Source organism: Lissotriton helveticus (genome assembly GCF_964261635.1).
Source record: "Lissotriton helveticus chromosome 1_1 unlocalized genomic scaffold, aLisHel1.1 SUPER_1_unloc_18, whole genome shotgun sequence".
NCBI classification, from domain to species: domain Eukaryota; kingdom Metazoa; phylum Chordata; class Amphibia; order Caudata; family Salamandridae; genus Lissotriton; species Lissotriton helveticus.
This window is the reverse complement of record NW_027611657.1, coordinates 3,436,175-3,459,491: the sequence shown is the minus strand read 5'-3', so window position 1 is coordinate 3,459,491 and position 23,317 is coordinate 3,436,175. Positions and strand designations below refer to the sequence as shown.

Below are 23,317 nucleotides of genomic sequence, written 5' to 3'. Positions count from 1 at the left end.
GTTAGCCCCTTGAAACCTCTCCCAATATCCATAAATGTCAAACCTGAAAGCACCCAAAGGATTGTATCTCCCCAATTCTTATCTGCTAAAAGGAAACATCTTGGGGCTAATTATACTGGGAACCAGCCAAAATTCCAAAAATTGAGTTCAACCCCCACAGTCCCAGTCAGTAATTCTGCCACGACTCCTGAGACTGCTGAGAAGTTAGTCACCCTAGCATCTCCTACACAGCTGGATCTATTATCCCTTATTGATCAACTGGTCAGCTCTATTATATCACCACTAATCGAAAAAATTAACACACTTGGGGACAGGCTGACTGGTTTGGAGGAAACTATCAAGTCAAATCTGCTAGACAACAAATCCTGTATAACATCTAATTGTTCCCATCTATCAACTACCCCCAACGACCCCAACCCAATTATACAAGACAAAAGGGCTTCAACCCAATCAATAGTTGCTAATGCACCAGCCCCAATGGCCCACAAATCCTCTTCTAAAGTTGTGTTGCCACAGCAAATTGCTCCTAGAGCACAGTATAATAAAGTTACCTCCATCCAACTCCCACCAGAGGCAGCTCCTTTTGAATGTGTCCTCGCGGGAGTACCACCGCTTGTAGCTGGGAAAACCGAGAGACAACATGAGCTGTTGAACAAGGTTAAATTTCGGCTGTCAAAAAATAGACCCCTGCCACCTAACTTCGAGGGCACAATCATGAGCGTCAGAAGGGTGGGCTGGATGGGTTCCCTGCAAAAAAACATCGATGGTGATCTAGTGCTTGTTAGATTTAGGCAGAGGTATATCGTCCCATATCTGCGTACCTGTCCACCCCAAGATGGAAACGGCCCAATCTCCGTCTGGGATTTGCATGACTTTTACCCTAGAATCCCGTGCATCCCCACATCTAGACTAAAGGTTGGCTGCAACATGTTAATGGGCAGAGGTCTCCCTGTACCAAGTGGCCGTAGCTTTCCCAGTTATACCAGACAGGAAACATTTCTTTACAGCCCTAAGTATTGGAATCCTTATTAATTACTGTTTGATTTAAGCCCAATTATGAAAATACACTGCAATTAAGAGTATGTGCTATTACAAGATCTTGAAGATAGAGATGTGATATCCACAATGGAACAGTTTTTAAAACTATTGATTAAGTTTAGGAGATCTTTAGAATGGTCTGTGTGATATTGATGCTGTTTTTTAATATTCCCTTTTGTCCTCTCTTACTTCTGAATTTTAAACTTTTTAACTGTGTAACTGATGATTTTAAACCAAAATTTTTTGTCTATTTTTATAACAGTTATAACTATGTATGCTTATATGATATTTCTTTTTGAATATCGAATAAAGCTTATTTTGAACCTTTTTTGATATGAAATGGGGCAAACCGGATTTGCCTCGCAGTAAAGGACTGCATCAGAGTAAAAATAAATGGTGCCTAATGATTTTGAACTATTTTTGCTGCATTTACTGCATTAGAAATTGAGAGAATGCATCAGTATTTTTCTTTTCAATCAAGTAAGCAGTTTAAATAAGACAAAACATTTTGCACCATTTTTAACAAAGGATTATCTTTTCTTGTAGAAAAATAAATATTATTATACGTGTAAACTGCCTATAGGCATTGAATGCATCATCGCTTCTTTTAGCAGTAGTTTCCCCATCTGAGCATGCATGTGAACATTGTGATTGAGTCTTCATTCCAGTTGTGTAGCAGAAAAATATACTGAGGTAGAGATATGCTTTAGAGAACAGACAACAGCAGGAAAACGCCAAACATGCAAAACAAATAAGGTCAGAATGAAGTCTCCCTCTCCGCTGACCCACAGAGGATGTGTGCTACTCAAAATTAAAAGCTGTGATAAAAATGCTAGTTTCTGCTCGACCCTTAAGAGTTATGAATACACTCAAAGACAAAAAGATTGTAACAGAAAGCAGAAACGTACAAAAATACTTGTTAGAAACTTAAAAAAGATTGTGTCATTGGTTTACACGTTGAGGGGGATATTCTCATGGACCGGTGATTAAAATCGGAAACGCCAGTTTGTGGCAGTTTTTTTATCACCGCCTAACAATGAAAACTATCGCCATGTTAGCAGTGTATTAACAAGCCGTCACTACATGGCGATAGTAACAGGGAATGGCGGTAAAAACTGCCTTTTACATCATCACGATGGTGATAGGAAATCCGGTGTTAGCGGGCGATAACCATCGATAGCCCATTAGCAGCAAAATCACTCACGTCAGTCAGCCCAACGCGAGTTTTTTTGCCTCTAATGCAAAAAATAGCCTATCAGTCAACCTCCAATATAAACAAGCATTTACAATGCAATAGGTCTCGCAGCGTTTTGAGTTTTTGGCATTGTATATGACAATGCGTTGCATCCCAGAAAAAAATTAAACTTTGAATTGGTGTAGTGGCAGAAGTACAGGCTACCTGACTTTTCGCACGCACCCATTCAGTTGTTGGCCTCTCAGCTGAGTCTGCCAACTCGACACAAAAGCATTGGCAAAGCCACAAGGATGGTAGCCTATCCCATATCTACTGGCTTTGTAAATTCAACTGGCTAGTCCTGCTGTTTCAGAGCACACAGAATTATCAAATTCACACCCTTCCCTATTATCCCCGTCTTGCCATGGACTGACTTTATGCAGGCCAGATGAAGGCGTTTGAAGGATCACAGTCTACCTATCATGTGCATATCGTATCAGTGAACTCTACCTATGTGCTGACGTGAGGGATATGCACATAATATCACATATCATTCCATGTGCTGCCCCTGCCATACGCACATGAGAATGAGGGGCTAGAATTAAATATTTTGGATCTAACGCACACTGTTAATCTTCTTTTACATTCAAGAAAATAGCAAAACAAAACCGCTGACCTCCATGTTTCAAACTATAACTGCGGTGAAGGGGTTCAGCTGACAATCAACCACAACCACTACACCACTCTTCACTGCCCTATACAAGTCCGTCCATCGACAATTCCAACCCTATTTGTATAGGCATATTCTGAATAACCAACCACATGCGTGCACAGCTAATAGAATAATTTCACCTGCACACAACTAAGTGCACCTTCCTTTTGTGACTGGTCCTCGAGCAATCCAGAACTGCAAGCGGTGGTGCACACTTCCACAGCCCAGGTAGTGTTGATGATGGGCACTCCGAAAGCACAGTACAGCAGCAGCGCCCACCTTCTTCATATTTCATTCACACGCATGCAATACAACACGACAAAGCAGTGTTGGCCTTCTGCTCGAAAGAAATTCCTCGATAAGGTTAGCGTTGCGACATTAAAGGCGCTATTTTTGGTTGTCGAGGGAGGGAGATGGTTTTAATTGGTTTAATTAGCCAGGGCCTCAGACCCCACTATGCTGCCCTGGGTACCACTTTCATTCGTTTTTGATCCACTGGACTCGGTTACAAACCAGAGAAACTTTAAAAAAAATTAAAAAGCATAATTGTTAGTCTACAGGTTGCGCTGTAATCGCCACGAGACCTAAAAATCCTGGTTCAGAAAAGAACATACACAGTTGGTTTTCGTTGCTGATACTGCGCCCATTGTGTGAGCGGGATGGGGAGGTGTGTGATTAAATCATACGTCCCCGAAAAGATCATCAGGGGGCGTGTTCCATGGAATCACCTTTCACACCTCATTTCTTTGTTAAAAGAGCCTTTTGTGTGTTATTAATTACTGCAAGTTGTTACTGCAGGGACCCCTAGTGACCCCGGAGGATGGAAATATGATTAATGACAGGCTGCAGGGAGGCTAATTAATGAAGAGCAGCCGAGTGCGCCGCGCACTCCAGATATTAATGCCGCCGGCCTCCAGGACACCTCGGCCGGAGCAGGGCTAGGGGGTGGGGTGCAGAGAGCGTTAATAATCGTTTGATGCTTTTTATTCTGAGAAAAATGCTTCCTTTTTATGGAACATTTCTGCAGCGTGGTCTCTGGAGCTAGAGCCATGCACTTGGTGCCTTGGCTACGGTAGTCCCTGTGAGTTTCTTTCTAAAGTACACTGTACATCAGGTCTGTGCATGTATGTAGAAACTACGGGTGGACTCCCGTTATTCAGACTTGCTTCCCCCAAAGACAGAACAAAAGTCCTAAAAAAAGAAGTGGGGGGACGCTGATGTCATATCAGGAAGTGACGTCACGAAAGGTGGCTTGCACCATCAGACTCATTGCCTCCCCTCGCTCACTCCTCATATGCAATTGCATCAGAGAAACCAGGGCGTGAGCAGCGTTCTAAATGAGCTCCGATCTCGCCCCAGAGAGGCCAAAGAGTGAATGTGTGGCTCCATTTGCTCCAGTAATCGACCCCCTAGTAAAATAAGTAGGGGGATGCCGTCCACCCGTGTGGTACTCCGACTTGAGCCCTGCCCACAATAACCCCAAACACCTCTGCAAGTTGTTCCATGTGGAGACATGTGTTAAGTAAGACCCCTTCCCACCTTACACTCATCCTCTGAGAAAGGTTCTGGTTGCCACAGCGGAGATGTGGGTTGGGTGGAGGGAGTTCCTCTCTCTGAGATAAGCTGGCCCAGATTGCTTCCACACATCATTTACCACCTCTTTGGCTGCCTGTTGATTAACAGAGAGGGAGCCAGTCCCGTCAGCCCTTCGCCAGAATGGCTGTATCCACCGATATAGTATTTACAATTAACGCAACCAAATATTTAAAGTAAAACTATAAATAGACCGGGCAAGCTTGGGGTGGAGAGGGGTGCGTCAAAGGCAATAACAAAAAAAAAAAGCCAAACATAACACAGCACTGGAAAGGCAGAGCAGGACACATGGCATGGAATAAATCAAACGACCACCCAGCGGCGCAATTCTTTTCAAGGAGAGGTTAGATAAGGCCGTCCATATATTAAACTCTAGCAGTGATCACATGTGAACGCTATAATTAGAAAATGCGACGTTACAAATGGAAATGTAATAACAGAAAGAGCACTCACAAGCTCGTACATTTACAGCTTAATGTCAAAGTTTAGGAGGAAAAGCTACACACCAGTCACAAAAATAACATTTGTAGAATCTGCCTGAAATGCGACTTATCAAGATCACAAATAAGGAATAAAACAGGGAGTAACATTTTTAAAAGGATTGGGTCGGTCCTTACCTTCACCAATCATGCCAATCGGAAGTGAAAAAGTCAGCCAAAGAGCCATTATATTCCTCACTTATGGAGCTGCTCAACCACAACAAACAGAAGCAGATTTGCAAACAATCTGCCTGTGATATTAATTCCTTCACGGAGCGGAGACAGCCTATCATGGAGAGCAGTGCAGGCGGTGGATCCAAACAAGGTCCCGGTGTTGGCAGCACGGTGGTCAGCCTCGCCGAGGGATGGAGCGGGGACATGCGGGAACTATTCCGGCTGTATATGAATTCACTGGGCCGAAGCTGGCCACCGTATATCCTAGCTGCCGCCTCTAGACCCACCCGGAGACCCGACTCATGGCTGCAACAACAACGGAGCAAACTTTCCCTGCCGCTGCCAGCCCAGGCAAAGAGCAGCCGGCACGCACAGAGGAACAAACACAGTGCTGCGACTACTAGTCAAACAAGCATTAGATGAGTTATTTATTTTTTACTTTTGCCCGTACCGTAAATTAAAATATCTACCGTAGTGTCATGTAAGGTACATTTTGCTAAATAAAACACCCTTCGAATGTTCCAAAACGGTAGCGAATTAGGCTATGTATACAGTTGCTTCTGTTCTATCCTGTTTCTGCTTCACATAGAGTGTAATCACGCAACTAAAACAGTCAAGTAGGATTAATCCCACAATAAAGTGTATCAATACAAAAAATGACATTTCCCGGATTTCTCTAGTTTCGTTGTCCATGCAAGCTTCCCCAGCTCACGGGGAGGGCGGGACGGCAGAATGTATCCGAGTCGTGATTGGTCCACTGCTGTTTACACCTCGCTTCCATTGGCGGCAGCTGCCTGACGCCCCTCTGGGTAGGCTGCACCGGAAGATCCGGCCGTGGGAGTGGAAGAGACCCGTGTGTGTCAGGCTGGGCACTTGTACCTATGGAGGACGCCGAGGGGGCTGTGGCAGGGGCGCAGGTCGGAGACTTTCATGGTGACGAGGAGATCCTCGAGCTGTTGGAGCTGAATGACGATGACCCGGACCCGGGTACTGAGGGGGCGCAGTGGGGTCAGTGGTACAAGATGTGCTGCCTGGACTCACAATTTCAAAGGTTGGCTTTTTCGAAAGTAGGAATGAAGCGGCGGGGTGGTCTCTATGTGTGTGCGTGTGTGTATGCGTGGCGGTGGTTCTGTATGTGTGTGTGAGTGTGTGTATGCGCGGCGGCGGGGGGGGGGGGTGTTCTGTATGTGTGTGTGTGCGCGTGCGTGTGTGTCTGCTTCCAAGGAGCCATGGGAGACAGGAAGCGCGCGTGACCTGATCCGTTTACGCGCGCGCGCACATCACTTGTCGCCTGTTTCCCTTGACTCCTTGAAAGCAGAAATGATTGCAATAGAGTTTCGCATCGACGATCGCTTCGCGATCGGTTCGCAGTGCGAAACCTAAAAAGGAGGTAGAGGGTTTAGACAAAGACCCAAGTGCAAGAGGTCAGATTAGTGTGTGGGACATAGATAGGGGAGGGGGAGAGGGATTGGAAAACCAGAGTGAAAGGGAAAAGCGGGAAAGCAGAAAGAGAGAAATAGAGAGAAGAGAAAGACAAAAAGAAGGGCAGAGCACAGAGTGTTTAGAGGTGAAAATACGTTCCCAAATCAGTGAGGATGGTTATATGTGCAAGTAAGGAAAGGGTGTGGACAAGAAAGTGGGTGTAACATGGTTAAATGTCAACATAAAAAAACAAAATCCATTAGGAACTTCTCAAGTAATATGGTGCTCATTGGTATAAGGTGCATTGCCCCATGGTGCACGTTGAGTGCATCCTCTAATAGGTCACCTTTTATGCTACAAAATAGGGGAAAATACCTATAGCTTCAGCGCTGTTTGACAAATCATCATGACATTTTCCCCAAAAATTGCTCCTGTAAATCTTGTTGTGCATGGTAATTCGGGCATTAAGTCAAGTGGGGGCCGAGAAAAAGGGGCAGGGTCAAAAACGTGTGTTTCCCCGTGTTAGTTCCCATATGACCTTTACTCGAAGCTGCAACCCAAAGCACTGGATGGAGTTGCACCAAATTTGGTAGAAAGGAAGATTTAGTTTCTCAGATCACACTTTCAGTTATTTGGTGTAAATCCATTCAGTAGTTGTTGAAAAACGTAAGAAAATAAAGTTATTAATATCTATGGGTGCAGAGATTTCACGAAAAAATAAAAAGCTTGTCAGGGAAATGCAGCACTCTGATTGGCTGCCAGCACTCCAGCCAGGAGGTGTTGGCAGCTATGTTGGGACTCTGCTTTAGCTGAGTCCAACAAAAAAAGGAAAGAGAAAAGGGGGCAGGGTAGGGCTACCCTGACCCCAAAACCTTGGTTTTGGGGCTCCCCCTGGATCCCTGCCAGGCTAAAAAAAATAAATTATTATTTAAAAAAAGAAAACAGTTGCTGCGAAAATGCAATAATTGTGAATACACAGGACAAATAAAACAAAAACAAGTGCAGGCTCTCAAGCTTGTTTTTTAATGACCCCGGCAGACTAGGTCCTGAGGAAATAATATAAAAATAGGAGGAGGCGCACAGGAACCCCTTCTTTAGGCTTATAAAAACTCAGGGACTGCCACCTCCTCAAGGCAGTGCTTTTTAATTTATGCAGGGGGTGTCTGCATAGCTTCCCACAGCACTATGGACCACTATCTCCTTGGCTAATTTAAGAATGAAGTGGGGGGCACAGGGACCCCCCCGGGATGGCCACCAGCGGATACAAAAACCTAATAGTTAAGAATTAACATTAAAAAACCTTAGAAATTCACTGAAAAAAACAAAGGTTACAGAGATGATATAGTTAGAAATAAAATTTGAAAGAACCCTTACATATTCACTGAATAAAACAGGCTACAGGGATAATATAGATAGGAAATAGATTTTAAAATCTTTGAAATTCACAAAATAAAAACGAAAGTTACAGGGACGTTATAGTTAGGAAATAGGGTTAAAAAAACCCTGAAGGTCACAGGAACGTTATAGTTAGGCTCACGTTTTACACATACAAAACCAGAGAAATTTAGCAGTTATAGTTAGCTGAGTTTACTATAACTTACGCCCCCACAATGCACTGCTTATGACCTTACATATTACATCACTCAAGACCTGGTCAATGACATCACTGATGAATTCTCAATGAGTGTGTGAATGGAGACGCCTCTGGTCCACCTCCAAGCTTGCCCATTATGTCGAAAGTGTAAAGGATGTTATGAAGGTGACCATTTTAGTATCTTCCCTTGGTTTATGAATTTGAAGTCTAAACTGTACTCCCACTATATGGGTGCTTCATACCAAAGCTTTATGTCGCCATGTCACCTGATTTTATTGAAGTGTATTGTTATCCTGCACTTTCTTAGCTCCCCTGTTAACAGCTAGTTACAGTGACATTTACTTTTATAAATATTTAGGTATATTTTTTACAACTTTAAGATAATTTATGAATTCAACATGAATTAATCTAGTCCCTTTTTATATAACGTTTGCATAAACACATCTACTTTTATTTCTGGACTCATTCTATTTTTGATCTTTTTGAGAATGTATTGCTAATTGTATGCATTTTATAGTGTTTGTACTTTTTATGGCCCTGGCTGCCAAAATAAAGTGATCTTACTTACTGAGTGTGTGAATTTGTTATTGAATGGATTGATGTATTTTTGGTTGTTTCAGTGTATAAATCCGTGAGTCTCAGAGCTGTGTGTGAGTGGGTGAATATGTAAGTGAATGCATCAGTGTGTTCTTGGGCGTGTCAGTGTATGCTTCAATGAGTACTTGGGTGTGCCTGTGTATGCATCAGTGTTTAACTGGGTGTGTTAGTGTATACATTAGTGTGTGCCTGGGAAGGGGAAAGTCTTAAAGTTTTTGAAAACTACAATTACAAAGTCCAGCAAATACTACAAAAATAATAATGTTAAAGGAGTGACAATCATGGAAAAGTTAGGAAACAATGCAGTAAACAGAATTGAAAAATAGATAACAAACGAGTACCAATCATAACAAAGTATAGACAACCATTGTAAATGTATTTCAACAAAACAGTTAAACAACATTCATAATTTACATAGCTATTACAACTCCTTATAATTACATATACCTATTTTACAATTATCATAACTCTATTATAACATAATTTCAACTTTTTCAATGTAACTTTTCAGTTTTCTGGGGAAGTGAGCTGTGCAGCGTAATACATGGAGTCAGTCAATAATGAAAACTAAAAGCTTCAGTTCTATTGAGTCCTCTTTAACCACACCCACATTTTGAGAAAACCACACCCGAAACAATGAGTTTGAGGAACGTTTTTTTGTACCTTCAGGAGATAACGAAGACTCTGCCTGATACATTAATTATCACCTGTGTACTAAAAAGCTTTCCTGAGGTATCCTTACTGAGGAAGCACACCAAGAGCAACATGACCATGCATATTTAAAAATCTTAAAGCAGAAAGCAACATCTACTGATGTAAGAGGATCGTCATCTACGCCTAGCCAACTTTTTGTAAATATCACCATTGCAACAACTTGAATAAAGTTTTAAGAAATATTTGTTCACTGTTCTGAATGCTAACATCTTGTTTTGAAAGAAAACAATCACTGTATCACCATTTTGGAGAAGATAAATGGACGCTCTTGTTCCTTTTTGTTTGTTTTGTTTTGTTATAAAAGCACAAGGATATGTGCCAATGTTATATATTTTCAAGATACAGGAATTTCCTCAAGTGACAGAGAAGGAGGAAGATGTACCATCAGCCAACCATCTCTGAAAGTTAAAACTTCACCAACCAGCATCGGAGTTTAAATAGTGGTTGTCTCAAGAAGTCATTTGAAAATATGAGGCCATTATTTTCTTGTTGCATAAATGTCTCTTTTGTTAATTTCCCCCTTTTTTATTACTCTGCTTTTTTATAACATTTCCTACTTTGTGAAACATATACTCCTGTTGTTTCCACTTGATGAGCAAATTCCAGTTTTAAATAAGACTTCACTCTCATTCTGCATTTTATGACATCTTTTTTACAGAAACTGCTTTGTACTCTTACCAGCTTCTCTTTTTATCCTCTGCACATTCTCCACCTTATTTTGTTTGTCTGTGTCACTTTGAAGTTGATAATACTGTTTCCCCAGTTTCTTTCTTTTAGGAATTTTATGAGGTATTGTTGTTCTTCTTTTTCAAAACTGTATATCTTGAAAAGTAATAATCAATACATTAAGATCAAGTTTAAATAATCTAATTATTATTACACTAATTACCCATTTTATCAATATTGCAATACAACATATTAAGAGACGGGGTGAGAGCCTGTATATGGAGAGCTAAATGGGTATAACAGTATCTGTACAGATGTCTCAGAGGATGTGATAGTGACATTGTATAGCAATGTGAGAGGGTCTGATAGTCTATGAATGGATATTTGAGAGGTTTTAAAAGCCTGTGTATTGCTATGTAAATCAATAACAGGGTCTACAGTTATGTCAGAGTATGTGAGTCTTTGAATGGCAATATAAATGGTTGTGACACTATATAGTTATGTGAGAGGGTCTTAGTATGTGACAGGGTGTATGAATCTCTGGATACGTGAATGGGTATAAGTGTCTACATGGGTATGTGAGAAGATGCAAAAGTCTATTGGATATGTGAATACGAGTCAGACTATCTGAATAAGTATGTGAAAGGGTGTGAGAGACTTGGTATGTGAATAGGCATAAGGGTATGTATATGGGTATGTGTGAGGGTGTGACAGTATCTGTACAATATGTGAATGGCTGTGACAGTCTCTGGTTATGTGAGGGGGTGTGAGTGTATGGGAATATAAATGTGTAGAAGGGTGCTTGTATGGGCATGTGAGGGTGTGAGATTCTACGAATGGGTATGTGACAGGCTTTCAGTCTCTATGCGAACGGTTATAAGGGTGCCTACACGGGTATGTCACAGGATATGAGAGTCTTTGAATGGGTAAGTGAGAGGGCGTGAGAGTGTATGGGTATGTGAATGGGTGTCACACTATCTAGGTATGTTAATGGGTATAAAGGAGATCTGAATATGTATGTGAGAACATAGAGTCTTTTTCTGGGTATGTGAAAGGGTGTGCGAGTTTGTATGGTTATGTGAAGGGGTCGGACTTTGTATAGGTATATGGATAAGAATAAAGAAGGACTGAATAGGTATGTGTATTTGTGAGGGTGTGAGAGTCTATGGGTATGTGATAGGATGTCAGTCTCAATATTAGTATGTAAATAGGTATAAAAGTGAATGAGTATGTGAGAGGTTAGAAGAGTCTCTGAGTACGTGAATGGGTATCACACTTGGAATAAAGATCTCTATAACTATTTGAAAGGATGTCAGAGCCTGTATATAGCTATGTGAATGTGTATAAGGGTGCCTGTATGGGTGAGTAACAGGGTCTGTCAGTGTCTGTATGGGTATGTGAGAGGATGTGAGTTTGTGTTTTGTTATGTAATGTAAATCAATATATTGGTGTCTGTGAGACTGTGTAAGACTGTATAAGTATGTGAATGGTTGTGACACTATATGGCTATGTGAAAGGATGTGACAGTGTATCCATGGGTGCCAGAGAGGATATGAGACTTGTAGAGGTATGTGAGAGGATGTCAGTCCCTGTATTGGTATTTATATGGTATTACAATGCAATTTTTCCTCTAATTGTTTTCCTCTGTGGGCGGCAGTGTAGGGTCTCTGTGCGCTGCAACCATGGCTACGTGCGCCAGGAACTAGACCACGGGTGTGTGCAGCGCCAAATGTCACTAAACGTTTACTTAAAAAAGTGAAAAGATGGTGCATTTCCACACATACAGCGCGACATTAAGGGTCTTAAAGCAGGTTTGCAAATTGGATAAACACGCCATGACATGAATAGGTTACACAGACATGTACACTTCAGAAGTCAGAAACGCCACCTTTCTCTGCTCTGTTCTGCCATAACCCTGATTGTTCACTCTGTATTCATGTTAATCACAGCCCCTTCATGAGCTGTGATTAACACGAATACTTAGACAAAAGCACGCAATGTGCCCCGTACTGCGCTTTACTAACAAAACAAACGAGTACAGCAAGTTTAAAAACACAGCGTGTACATTCAGAATAAATTGAAAGTACCCACTGTGTTTTTAAAATTGCTGTACTCTTTTGAGTGAAGCGCGGTGCTGGGCAGATTGTGTGCTTTTATTTAAGTATTCATGTTAATCACAGCTCCTGAAGGGGCTGTAATTACCATGAATACTTAAACTGAAGCAATATGCCCCACACTGTGCTTTACTCAAAAGCGTACAACAAGTTTAAAAATGCAGCGCGCTGGAGGTTACACGAAGATCTCAGTAACAGGAGCATCACATTAAACATAGCTCCATGGGAACTTCGCAGCGCTAAGGAGCAACCCACGGGCTCAGCAGTCAATCACAGTGCAATAGATACCAACATTAACAGCATCATTTATGTGCATGCCTGCCAAGTGGCACGCATCAGGCGTGGGACTAACGCATGTCAGTGTGGTGATCCACATCACCACACTGAAATGGAAAGTCACGCATTTTAGGTATAGCGCTTGGCTCAGTAGTTAAGCCGTAGTGCTTCTATGCTGAATGAAACTAGCTGGAATGCCGTCCCTGCAGGCAATAAAGTATTGCTTCCCCATCTAATTTCTTGCTGATGGTAGCAAATATATTGCGCATGGCTGCATTTCTATTGCGCCCCCACCACCTTACAGGCTGGCACATGTGAATCTCCCTGCACCCTGGACTAATGCAGCAGCTTTTGACATTTAGCCTACTTCTGACTGGCAGCTGTACGTGCGCAAGACTTCTGACATGGCTGCAGTGCAGTGTGCACACCCGGAGGAGGCGACCTGAGACGCCCGGAGGGCCGCACTATTCCCTCACTGCCCAACACCCCGCTTAAACTGAAGCTGCTAGCGGGTGCCGCCTGGGGACCACTCTCACCACAATGTCTTGCAATGCATTCTAGGGCTGAGGCGCGCCCGGGGTGCATCCCCTAACACTAACAGCACATGAGCCTACCCTGCCTACCTGCTTGCCGTGCCCGTGGGCCTGCAACCACAAAGACATGATCATGGCATGGGGAAGCATAGAGGCCTGTAAGGCTGGGGAAGAATCACGACATGCTATGCGAAAATGCACCAAAAAATAGGCTTGACCGCCTGATGAGCACGCTGGAGATACGTGGACCTGGGCGCACTGAAGCTGACGCGGTGCTCACTGACTGAGGCCAGCCGCATTGATAACCACTAGAGGAGTGGATGGGCCGGTAGTAACGCTGCTTCTGTACAATAATGGCCTCAAGCCGAGCCAGCTTCAGATGGAATTTCCCAGTATCACTGGTGCTTTGCAGCGGTTTGAGATCTTAGAGTTTCTGGCAGCTCAAATAGGTGTTATTTCTAATATTTATATGTCTCCATCTTCATTTCTTGATTTTTTTCTCACAAGATGGTGTCACTCATAGTTGTTGAATGTCACTGAAAATTGCGCAGAATTTATGAAAATGTCACATATTGCAATCTGATACCTTGGCAACTATGTATATTTTTGCGGCTATACACTGCGCCAAAAATGCGTGCACTGTTGCCTCGCTTCAATTGGTGCTCGCAGCGGCTGCTTCAAAAGCAGAAAGGATTGCGTTCACTTGGTACACAGTCCTGCCAAGTACCATGTATCGCGTGTGACACTAACGCATTCCCGCATCACCACACTGAAATGCTTTGTCACGCAATTTTAACACCACTGAAACTGGCTACCACGTTGGTGCTAAAGCGCCGGCTCTGCTGCTCCTGACGTGCCGCCAGCAGCTCTGGCAGTTTTGGCTCATAAACAGTTAAATTATTGTGCTCTCCACAGCTCTGGTTGAGTGAGTCACTGAGAGTGCTGGCTGCAGTGCTACAATGTTATATTTGCGGCGTCAGTCGCCTGCCAGCCTAGTGCATTAATTAATTAATTTCCGGGCTGCCCGCGGCGCCGCGTGGCAGGTTGTCTTCCAGCTCACACTCTCTGCCGATTAACACCGGCGTGGAGCACGCCGCTGCTCGCGCTGCCGGCCTGTATGGTGCATGCTGCAGCCTCGACTCATCAAGGTGCTGTGGTCAGTGGAGTCTGGACCTGAGAGTGGAACCTGCTGCCGCTGCAGTCCTGGAGAGAGAGTAACAGCCAGTGCTTGCAAGCAGCCCTGCTTAATGAGCGTCGTCCGGGCCGTAGCTGCCGGAGTCGAGTTTGGGGCCTGCAGCCTCTCATAAGCTTGTCTGCAGTACCGTGGCTCACTCTGACAGTCTACTTACAGGTAGGGTAAATCCTAATTATTTTTTTAATTTAAAGCGTCATGAGCATACGTGCGGAGAGCATGTTACAGATCTGCTCACGCCCTGTCTCAGTGTCCTGTGACCCGTGTGCCACCAGTTCGATCCCAACTGGGACTCGTGCCCGGTGGCCTTTCATTTCGGTCCTGACCGGGACTCCCAGGCAGAAAGGGCCCCATCGGCATAGTATCGGGGAGCAGTGGTGGTGCCAGCTGACTCACCCATCCACAGCGAATATCAGGTGACACACGCTAGAGCTCCGTTAGGTTACCCAGTGCAGGACAGAGTTTGCAGCTGTAAAGTGAATGTGCACTACACTTATCGCTCCTCCTGACCCCAGAACTGCACAGCGAGGAAGCCTATGCCCACCGGCCACAATGAGAGATTCTATAGCTAACTTGGCGCTGGACGGGTGGCTGGCCGGAGCTTCAATGAAGCCTACACTGGCCTCAAGCTTTTTGTCAGTTCACGAAGGGTAGAGCTGAGACCATGGCGATTTGCCCCCTGAGATGAGGTTGCAGCTATCTCTTTTGTTGCTGTTCTGCCACCAGTGCTTTCTGATCTTGAGTTGGCAGGTCAGGGCAGTATTTTGTCTGTTTGTGGGCTTATTAAGCTAGGGCTGGACTCGACTGCAGATTTTTCTGAAGAAAACAAAAGCTGCAGTAAGCTTAAATGGACGGAATCTGACATGCAAAACATGTACATAGCTACGAGGACACCCTGAAACCGTGTTTGCTATGGTGTACATCCTGATCTCCTACTGTTGCACTGACTGGATTTGCTATATAAAATAGCTTTTGGTTTCACAGTCACATTGCTCAAATGGGTGCAGTGTCTGATATTTATGTTTCCTGCGTTTTCATTGCTTGGTTTTGCTTGCAAAGAAAGTGTCACTCAGTCGTTGAAATGTCACTCATTATTTCACTAAAATTATAAAAATGTCACACATAGCGATCTGAAACCTCGGCAGCTATGGGTACCTGAACCTTAAACTTGCCTCCTTTTTGGTACATAGCGCTTTACTCAAAAGAGTACAGCAAGTTAAAAAACAGCGTGTACTTACAATTTATTCTGAAAGTACACGCTGTGTTTTTAAACTTGCTGTACTCGTTTGTTAGAAAAGCGCGGTGCGGGGCATATTGTGCTCTTTAGTTTAAGTGTTCATGTTAATCACAGCCCCTCACGAGCTGTGATTAACATGAATACTTAGACAAAGGCACAAAATGTGCCCCACACAGCGCTTTACTTACAAGAGTACCGCAAGTTTAAAAACACAGCGTGTACTTCCAGAAAGAACACGCTGTGTTTTCAAAATTGCGGCCCCAAACTGCAAGCCCCAAGCCAGACAGCCAGCCTTACCTGCACTCCGGAGTCCAAACGCCGCATCAGGGAAGTTTTTCATGCCGCTTGCTTTTTTAAAGCGGCGGCGCGAACTCTCTCGAGATGTCTGGTGTGTGCGCGCGCTCCACACGGCAGTGCGCGCTCGCAGGAAGAGAGATGCGCGCGCACCTTAAAGGGAATAGTGTTACAATACCTGTATGGGAATATGAGAGGCTGTGACAGTATATGTATGTTTATGTGAGAGTCTCTGTATGGGTTTATGAATGGGTATAAGAATGTAAATGGATATGTGAGATGATATGAGAGGTTGTATAGGTACGTGAGAGGATATGAGCATCTTTATAGGTATGTGAATGGATATAACAGTGTCTAGGTATGTGAGAGGATGTGACAGTCTGTATGTGTATGTGAGGGGGTATTGCTGTGTCAGTATAGCTAAGTGAAAGGATGTCGCTTGGATCTTATAGTGTCTGTTTAGGGATGTAAGAGGGTGTAGGAGTGTCTGAATGACTGAAGGGGTGTGATACTGTCTAAAAATCTGAATCCTTCTAAAAGAGGTCTGTATAAGTATCTGAAAGAATGTCAGTCTGTATATAGCTATGTGAATGTATATATCACTGCCTGCCCATGTGAGAGGGGGTGACAGTTTCTGTATAGGTATATCAATGGGTATAGGGGTGCCTTTATAAATATGTGAGACAATGGGAAAGTGTATATGGGTGTGTGCGAGGGTGCGGGAGTCTGTATGAGTATGTGAATGAGTATAAGGGTGTCTACATAGGTATGTGAAAAGATGTGATAGTCTGTAAATGTGAGAGAGTGTGACTGTCTGGTGAAGGGGTGTCAGACTGTATGGGTATGTGGATGGGAATGTAGGAGGTCTGAATAGGTATGTGACAGGAATTTAAACTCTGTATGAGTATGTGAGAGCCTATGGGTAAATAAGAGGATGCAAATCTCTGTATGGGTATGTGAATGGGTATAACAGTGTATATGTGGGTATGTGAGAGGGTGTAACTCTATGAGTATGTGAATGGGTGTCAGACTTTCTCCATAAGTTTGTGAATGGGAATAAAGACGGTCTGAATGAGAATGGGAAAGGGCCTCAGAGTTTGTGTATAGCTATGTGAATGGGTATAAGAGTGTCTGGATATGTGAGAGTCTCTGCATATATACATGGTTATGACACTATTTGGATGGATATGTGAGAGGGTGTAACAGTGTCTGTATGAGTATGTGAATAGGTGTCAGACTGTCTCCATAAGTTTGTGAATGGGAATAAAGACGGTCTGAATGAGAATGGGAAAGGGCCTCAGAGTTTGTGTATAGCTATGTGAATGGGTATAAGAGTGTCTGGATATGTGAGAGTCTCTGCATATATACATGGTTATGACACTATTTGGATGGATATGTGAGAGGGTGTAACAGTGTCTGTATGAGTATGTGGATAGGTGTCAGACTGTCTCCATAAGTTTGTGAATGGGAATAAAGACGGTCTGAATGAGAATGGGAAAGGGCCTCAGAGTTTGTGTATAGCTATGTGAATGGGTATAAGAGTGTCTGGATATGTGAGAGTCTCTGCATATATACATGGTTATGACACTATTTGTATGGATATGTGAGAGGGTTTAACAGTGTCTGTATGAGTATGTGAATAGGTGTCAGACTGTCTCCATAAGTTTGTGAATGGGAATAAAGACGGTCTGAATGAGAATGGGAAAGGGCCTCAGAGTTTGTGTATAGCTATGTGAATGGGTATAAGAGTGTCTGGATATGTGAGAGTCTCTGCATATATACATGGTTATGACACTATTTGGATGGATATGTGAGAGGGTGTAACAGTGTCTGTATGAGTATGTGAATAGGTGTCAGACTGTCTCCATAAGTTTGTGAATGGGAATAAAGACGGTCTGAATGAGAATGGGAAAGGGCCTCAGAGTTTGTGTATAGCTATGTGAATGGGTATAAGAGTGTCTGGATATGTGAGAGTCTCTGCATATATACATGGTTATGACACTATTTGGATGGATATGTGAGAGGGTGTAACAGTGTCTGTATGAGTATGTGAATAGGTGTCAGACTGTCTCCATAAGTTTGTGAATGGGAATAAAGACGGTCTGAATGAGAATGGGAAAGGGCCTCAGAGTTTGTGTATAGCTATGTGAATGGGTATAAGAGTGTCTGGATATGTGAGAGTCTCTGCATATATACATGGTTATGACACTATTTGGATGGATATGTGAGAGGGTGTAACAGTGTCTGTATGAGTATGTGAATAGGTGTCAGACTGTCTCCATAAGTTTGTGAATGGGAATAAAGACGGTCTGAATGAGAATGGGAAAGGGCCTCAGAGTTTGTGTATAGCTATGTGAATGGGTATAAGAGTGTCTGGATATGTGAGAGTCTCTGCATATATACATGGTTATGACACTATTTGGATGGATATGTGAGAGGGTGTAACAGTGTCTGTATGAGTATGTGGATAGGTGTCAGACTGTCTCCATAAGTTTTTGAATGGGACTAATGGAGGTCTGAATCAGTATGGGAAAGGGTGTCAGAGTTTGTGTATAGCTATGGGTAGGTTGCCAAGACAGGAAAGAAAGATGGCCACAGTGTACGAGCTCCTGGTTGCTGCTCCTGGGGATAGGGATCGCCATCGGGTCTTATACCTTGATTGCCCCTGCCATCGAACCTAACTTCCACCAGCTGCCAAAAGCGAACAACAACAACCACTTACCTGAGGTCTCAGCTGCTGTCTTGGCTGCAGGGCACTGTTCGACTCCCCATATTGGATAGGCTGTGGCGAGGTGCAAACCGGACCCCTGGAAGCCAGATTGGAGGAATCCGGTGAGTGGCTAACTCCTCTTACATTACCACCTGATATCCTGAATCCTGGGCCTCTGAGGCCGGGATCCCCTCACGCACACCTGACTACTGCTCCATGGCCCACGCCAGTTTGAAATGGGACTGTGAGTGTGCTCCGGGGAGCCTGCCTGACTTCGTGAGTTACATGCCGGATTGGTACGAAGATGTGTTTGTTACTGGGAGCCTGCTCGACTCTGACTCCTGGCCACCAGGATTATTTTTCCCCTTCTCCCACGGGGCTGATGACCTGGGTGTTGGTGCCTTTATCTGACCCTGCCTGACTGTTCCATGCTTGCCCCCCGCAAGAGATTGTTCGAGAAACACCAAGGCATGAAGGCGCTCTCCTCTCCACTAGAGTCAGACAGACGACATGAGTTCTTGTCAGTCTTCTCTTGCTTGACCTGTATGAACAGCCTTTGTGCCAACCCGCTGGTTTTACAGAGTGGGGGCAGGAGCTTCTGTCTCTTTCCTCTCTAGCTTTGAACAGCCTTTTGCCCTGGACCTTGAAACATGCTGACACTGTTGGGTCGTTGCTCTCTTTTTTGTTTGCATGGGTTCAGGGTTGGTGGCATGCTTGATCCCCTAGATTTCATTAATTTTGGGTGAGTTTCCTGTCTGACTGACCCAGATCAGCCAGTCCTCCGGGCCCTCAAGGCCTATACCATATTACAACCCATTTCAGCTCATTCTCAGAAAATGGCGCCCTCCTCGTCAGCAGTGCACCAAAACCAAAAGAGGACTTGCACCCTCCTACATATAACCCTAGTAACGTGAGTGCCTATGACCTCTTGGTTATTAGAGAAAGAAGCAAAAATGGGATAAGATCATGGAAAAGAAGGACGAAATTTGGAAGCAACATGAGGAAATAAATAGGAAGAGAGAGAGAGATTTAGATAAATGTTATAAAACTTGGGAGTGTCAATCTATCGCTCTGTCCTCTCCTCTTCTCTCTCCCGTTTCCTAGGCGTTTACTCGCTCCTTAGTGACACCTTCCCAATTTGCATTATGGACTCAATCCTAGTGCCTACAGGTCTCCATGCCTTCGCTATTAACTATCCTCCTAATTTATCAAAAAATGCGGCTAAAAAGCACAAACATCAGCTACTAAAAACCTGCCCTAAAACTCTTATCTCAGATATATACTTTTGCTCCAACAAGGGTAAACTAACGAGTGACCTCATCTTCTACTCCAGAAAACGTGCTTGATGCAGGAATGTCTTTCATTCCACGCTTCGTATCAATGGCACAAAGAAAATTCTATATGTCCTCAAACTTTCTGCACACTCTTATTCAATGCCACCACCACCATAGTCCTCTACAACAATGTTATTATCTTAATCCAAGCCTTGAATGACAGTTTAACTACAATGGATCAGATCTTCCCTATCCTCAAGAAAGCTCACAGCAGCACCCACACAATAGCGAGGAGGAATGGAGTAATGGGGCCAGACGCCCTCACATAGACGGTGTATTGCCCTTGCGACATTGAGAACATTTAAACCATCTGTTGCAAGGAAGGAAAGTATACAACAGGTTGTGTGTGTTTTCTTTTTTCTTTTTTTCCCATAGTATTATATAGTTGAGTGGGTGGGGGAGAGGGTGGTGGGCTACAGACCTTTGGGTGGTTTACCCGCACTGGTGTTGTCATGTTGACAAGTTTGTGGGTGGTGGGGAGAGGGGCATGACGGGTGTTGTTAGTTATTTTGGATTTCGTGTTCGAGGTGAGGGGGGGTTTGCTTTTTTGTTTCAGACAACTGTACACATAATGACACCAAAGCAAGGTGGCAGGACAGTGTGACGGAGTACATCACGACATTGCAGAAACAAATGGCAGTGGGGAGGGGGAAAGGGACCCGCTGATGAGTTGGATATAGTGCACCACCGCGATGGCTACATCTAACACAGGAATGTATTCGATCCTCTCCTGGAATGTGAACAGGATGGGGAGTAAGGTTAAGAGAGGATTAGTGGTGGCCTATTTTAAATGATTGAAACCTGATGTCATTCTCCCACAAAAGACACACTTAAAAGGCATTCAATGTGGGTTCCTAGGCCGAGGTGCATATAAAACGATGGCTTACGCTGGCTTTTCCAAGGCGAGGGGTGTGGCAATGCTCATCAGGAAAAACCCACCCTTCCACATAGAACGCACTTGGGCAGATCCCAACGGTACAAATGTAGCGATCAAAGGTGTGTGGAATAGAGGACACATCACGTTTGTTAGTGTATACGCACCGCCCAAGCTCCAATGGCAAACAATGGATAAGCTTGCAGCAATTTTATTAGAGGCGGGTTCAGGCACGCACATTATAGGGGGTGATTTTAATGATGTAATAGACCGCATGAGTGACCGTATGACTGTCCCAATGGGGAACTCCAAAGAGACGCTGCTCAAACGGTTTGCAGATACATTAATGCTCACAGACATATGGCGCAGGCAGCATCCTCAGACCAGAGCCTATTCCTATTATTCAGGGGCGCACAAAGCCTTTTGGAGGATAGATGACATATTTGCACCAGTGGGGGAACTGGGGGAGTTACACAAGATAGAATATTTATATGATCGAGAGGTTCTTTTAACTTTGAATTCAGGTGGGGAGTTGTGTGGGAGATTGCCGAAACAACTAGGGGAGACATGTTTGACATGTACCACATGCAACTTTGCTGCCCCAGCAGCTGGCCGAGTGAGATGAGCCAGGGGACTGGAGAATCACGCATAGATCACGGTTTTCCAACTAAATGTCAGATCACCTGCCAAACATTATTTGGAAGTACAGACACTTATCGCTGATGAATCCCCTGATGTGTTCTTTATTTGTGAAACCTGGCTACGAGATGATGACATGACAGGAATAGTGAACCTGACTCTCCCCACAGGATATCTGATTGAGACGCTAAATAGGGACTCAAGAGGCGGTGGTATTGCAGTAATTTATAAAGCTCAATACCCCTGCTCCTTTACTAAGGAAGAGATCTGTGGTGGTGAATGTGCCCGTTTTAAGATTGCTATCAGTGCTCATTTCACTCTTTCAGGACTATTTATCTACCGTCCACCGGGGCCTGCCTCGAAGTTTATTGAGGCTCTGCTAGAAGCAGCTAGCTCGCTAGTGGTGGGATCTGCCAATTTTACAATTTTGGGGGACTTGAATCTCCATTTTGATCAGATCAAGGATCCAACTATCTGTAAACTGTTGGCGGACCTGGCCGCTCTACAGCTAGATCTGCTGATTAATGGCGCCGGGCACTTGCCCGGGCATGATTTGGACCCTGTGTTCTCAAATATTCCGCAAGTGGAAGTGGATATGCCCAAGCCTATGGGCTGGACTGACCACTTTTTGGTTAGAATCAGCATGGTGATCTCCGAGTCTTTCTCGGTGGAGGAGGTGAATAGGGTCTTGAAAAGGCCTTGGCAAAAACTCAAAATGAAGGATTTTCATGCTTTTCTAGGGATGCTCTCCCTGGAGGATATAACTGACCCGGTGGTGGCGTACACTGCCTTTTGTGATTGGACTACTAGAGGTCTGGACGCCCTCATTCCAGTTAAATGGACTAAGGGGCGCAGGTCCATCTCTCATCCATGGTACGGTGAGGCTCTTCGAGCACTGAGGAAGCAATGCAAGTGAGCCGAGCGGACATGGAGAAGGGATTATAAAGAGGGGGATAAATCAATTTATTTGGCTAGAATAAAGCTGTATCACAAAGCGATCTGTTCTGCACGTGCCTTATTTTATGCAGAGGAAATAAAAACCAGTCTCAATCCCACTAAATGTATTTTTAAAATTGTGCAAGAGCTAAAAAAAAACAGATCCAGAGTATCTAATTTAACCTCTGCACAGCAGTGCGAAGATCAAGCCATTTTCTTTGTAGAAAAAGTGCAAAAAATGTATAAGACTTGCATCTTTCTGCAGAGACCAGGGTTGGTGGCACCACCTTAGCAATCATTCCAGAGATCTCGGATGAAGAACTAGTGAAACAATGCCGGAAAGTGAAATCGGGATCTCCTTCGGACCCTATGAGGCCGGCTCAATTTATGGAGTCCCTGGCGCTTGTCCAACAGCCGCTTGGCGCCATACTTAATTTGTCCTTCTCCACAGCTATAGTCCCTGGAACCTGGAAACAGGCATGGATATCCCCCATCATCAAGAAGCCCTCATTGGTCCGTCAAAACTAGAAAACTTTAGGCCAATCTCCCTCATTCCGTGGGTGGCCTAGATGGATGAGGCTCACGTGAATAATGTTCTAACTCAATACATGAGCCATAATGACATCCTGGATCCGTCCCAAAATGGATTCAGACCTGGCCATAGCACTGAGTCTGCCCTTCTTGCCACTACTGAACACTTAAGGATGATCCTTGATGCCGTCCGGGTGCAGCGCTGATTCTGTTAGATCTCAGCGCTGCCTTTGATACGTTATCACATGACATTCTATTATATCGGCTGGAGGCGGTAGGGATTACGGGCACTGCCTTAGAGTGGTTCCGATCATTCCTAGAGGAGAGATATTTTCGGGTCTCAGCACCACCATACATCTCTCAGTCTCACTCTATCAGTCAGGGGGTTCCGCAAGGCTCTGCACTCAGTCCATCTTTGTTCAATCTTTACGTGCAACCTCTGGCAGTAGTGGCAAAGGAGTGGGACTTAGTGCTGGTGTCATAT

At 44.1% G+C, this 23,317-nt stretch overlaps 1 protein-coding gene across 1 annotated transcript in view; it reads left to right on the top strand.

Annotated features, from left to right (window-relative positions):
- The window catches only part of LOC144805673 (uncharacterized), a 53,435-nt gene extending 31,153 nt beyond the window's left edge, over positions 1-22,282 (top strand). Inside the window, exon 2 of the mRNA XM_078672184.1 lies at positions 21,693-22,282. Within this exon, the coding sequence (XP_078528310.1) occupies positions 21,693-22,282 (590 nt within the window). The remainder of the gene's footprint in view (positions 1-21,692) is intronic.
- Positions 22,283-23,317: the final 1,035 nt, after the last annotated feature.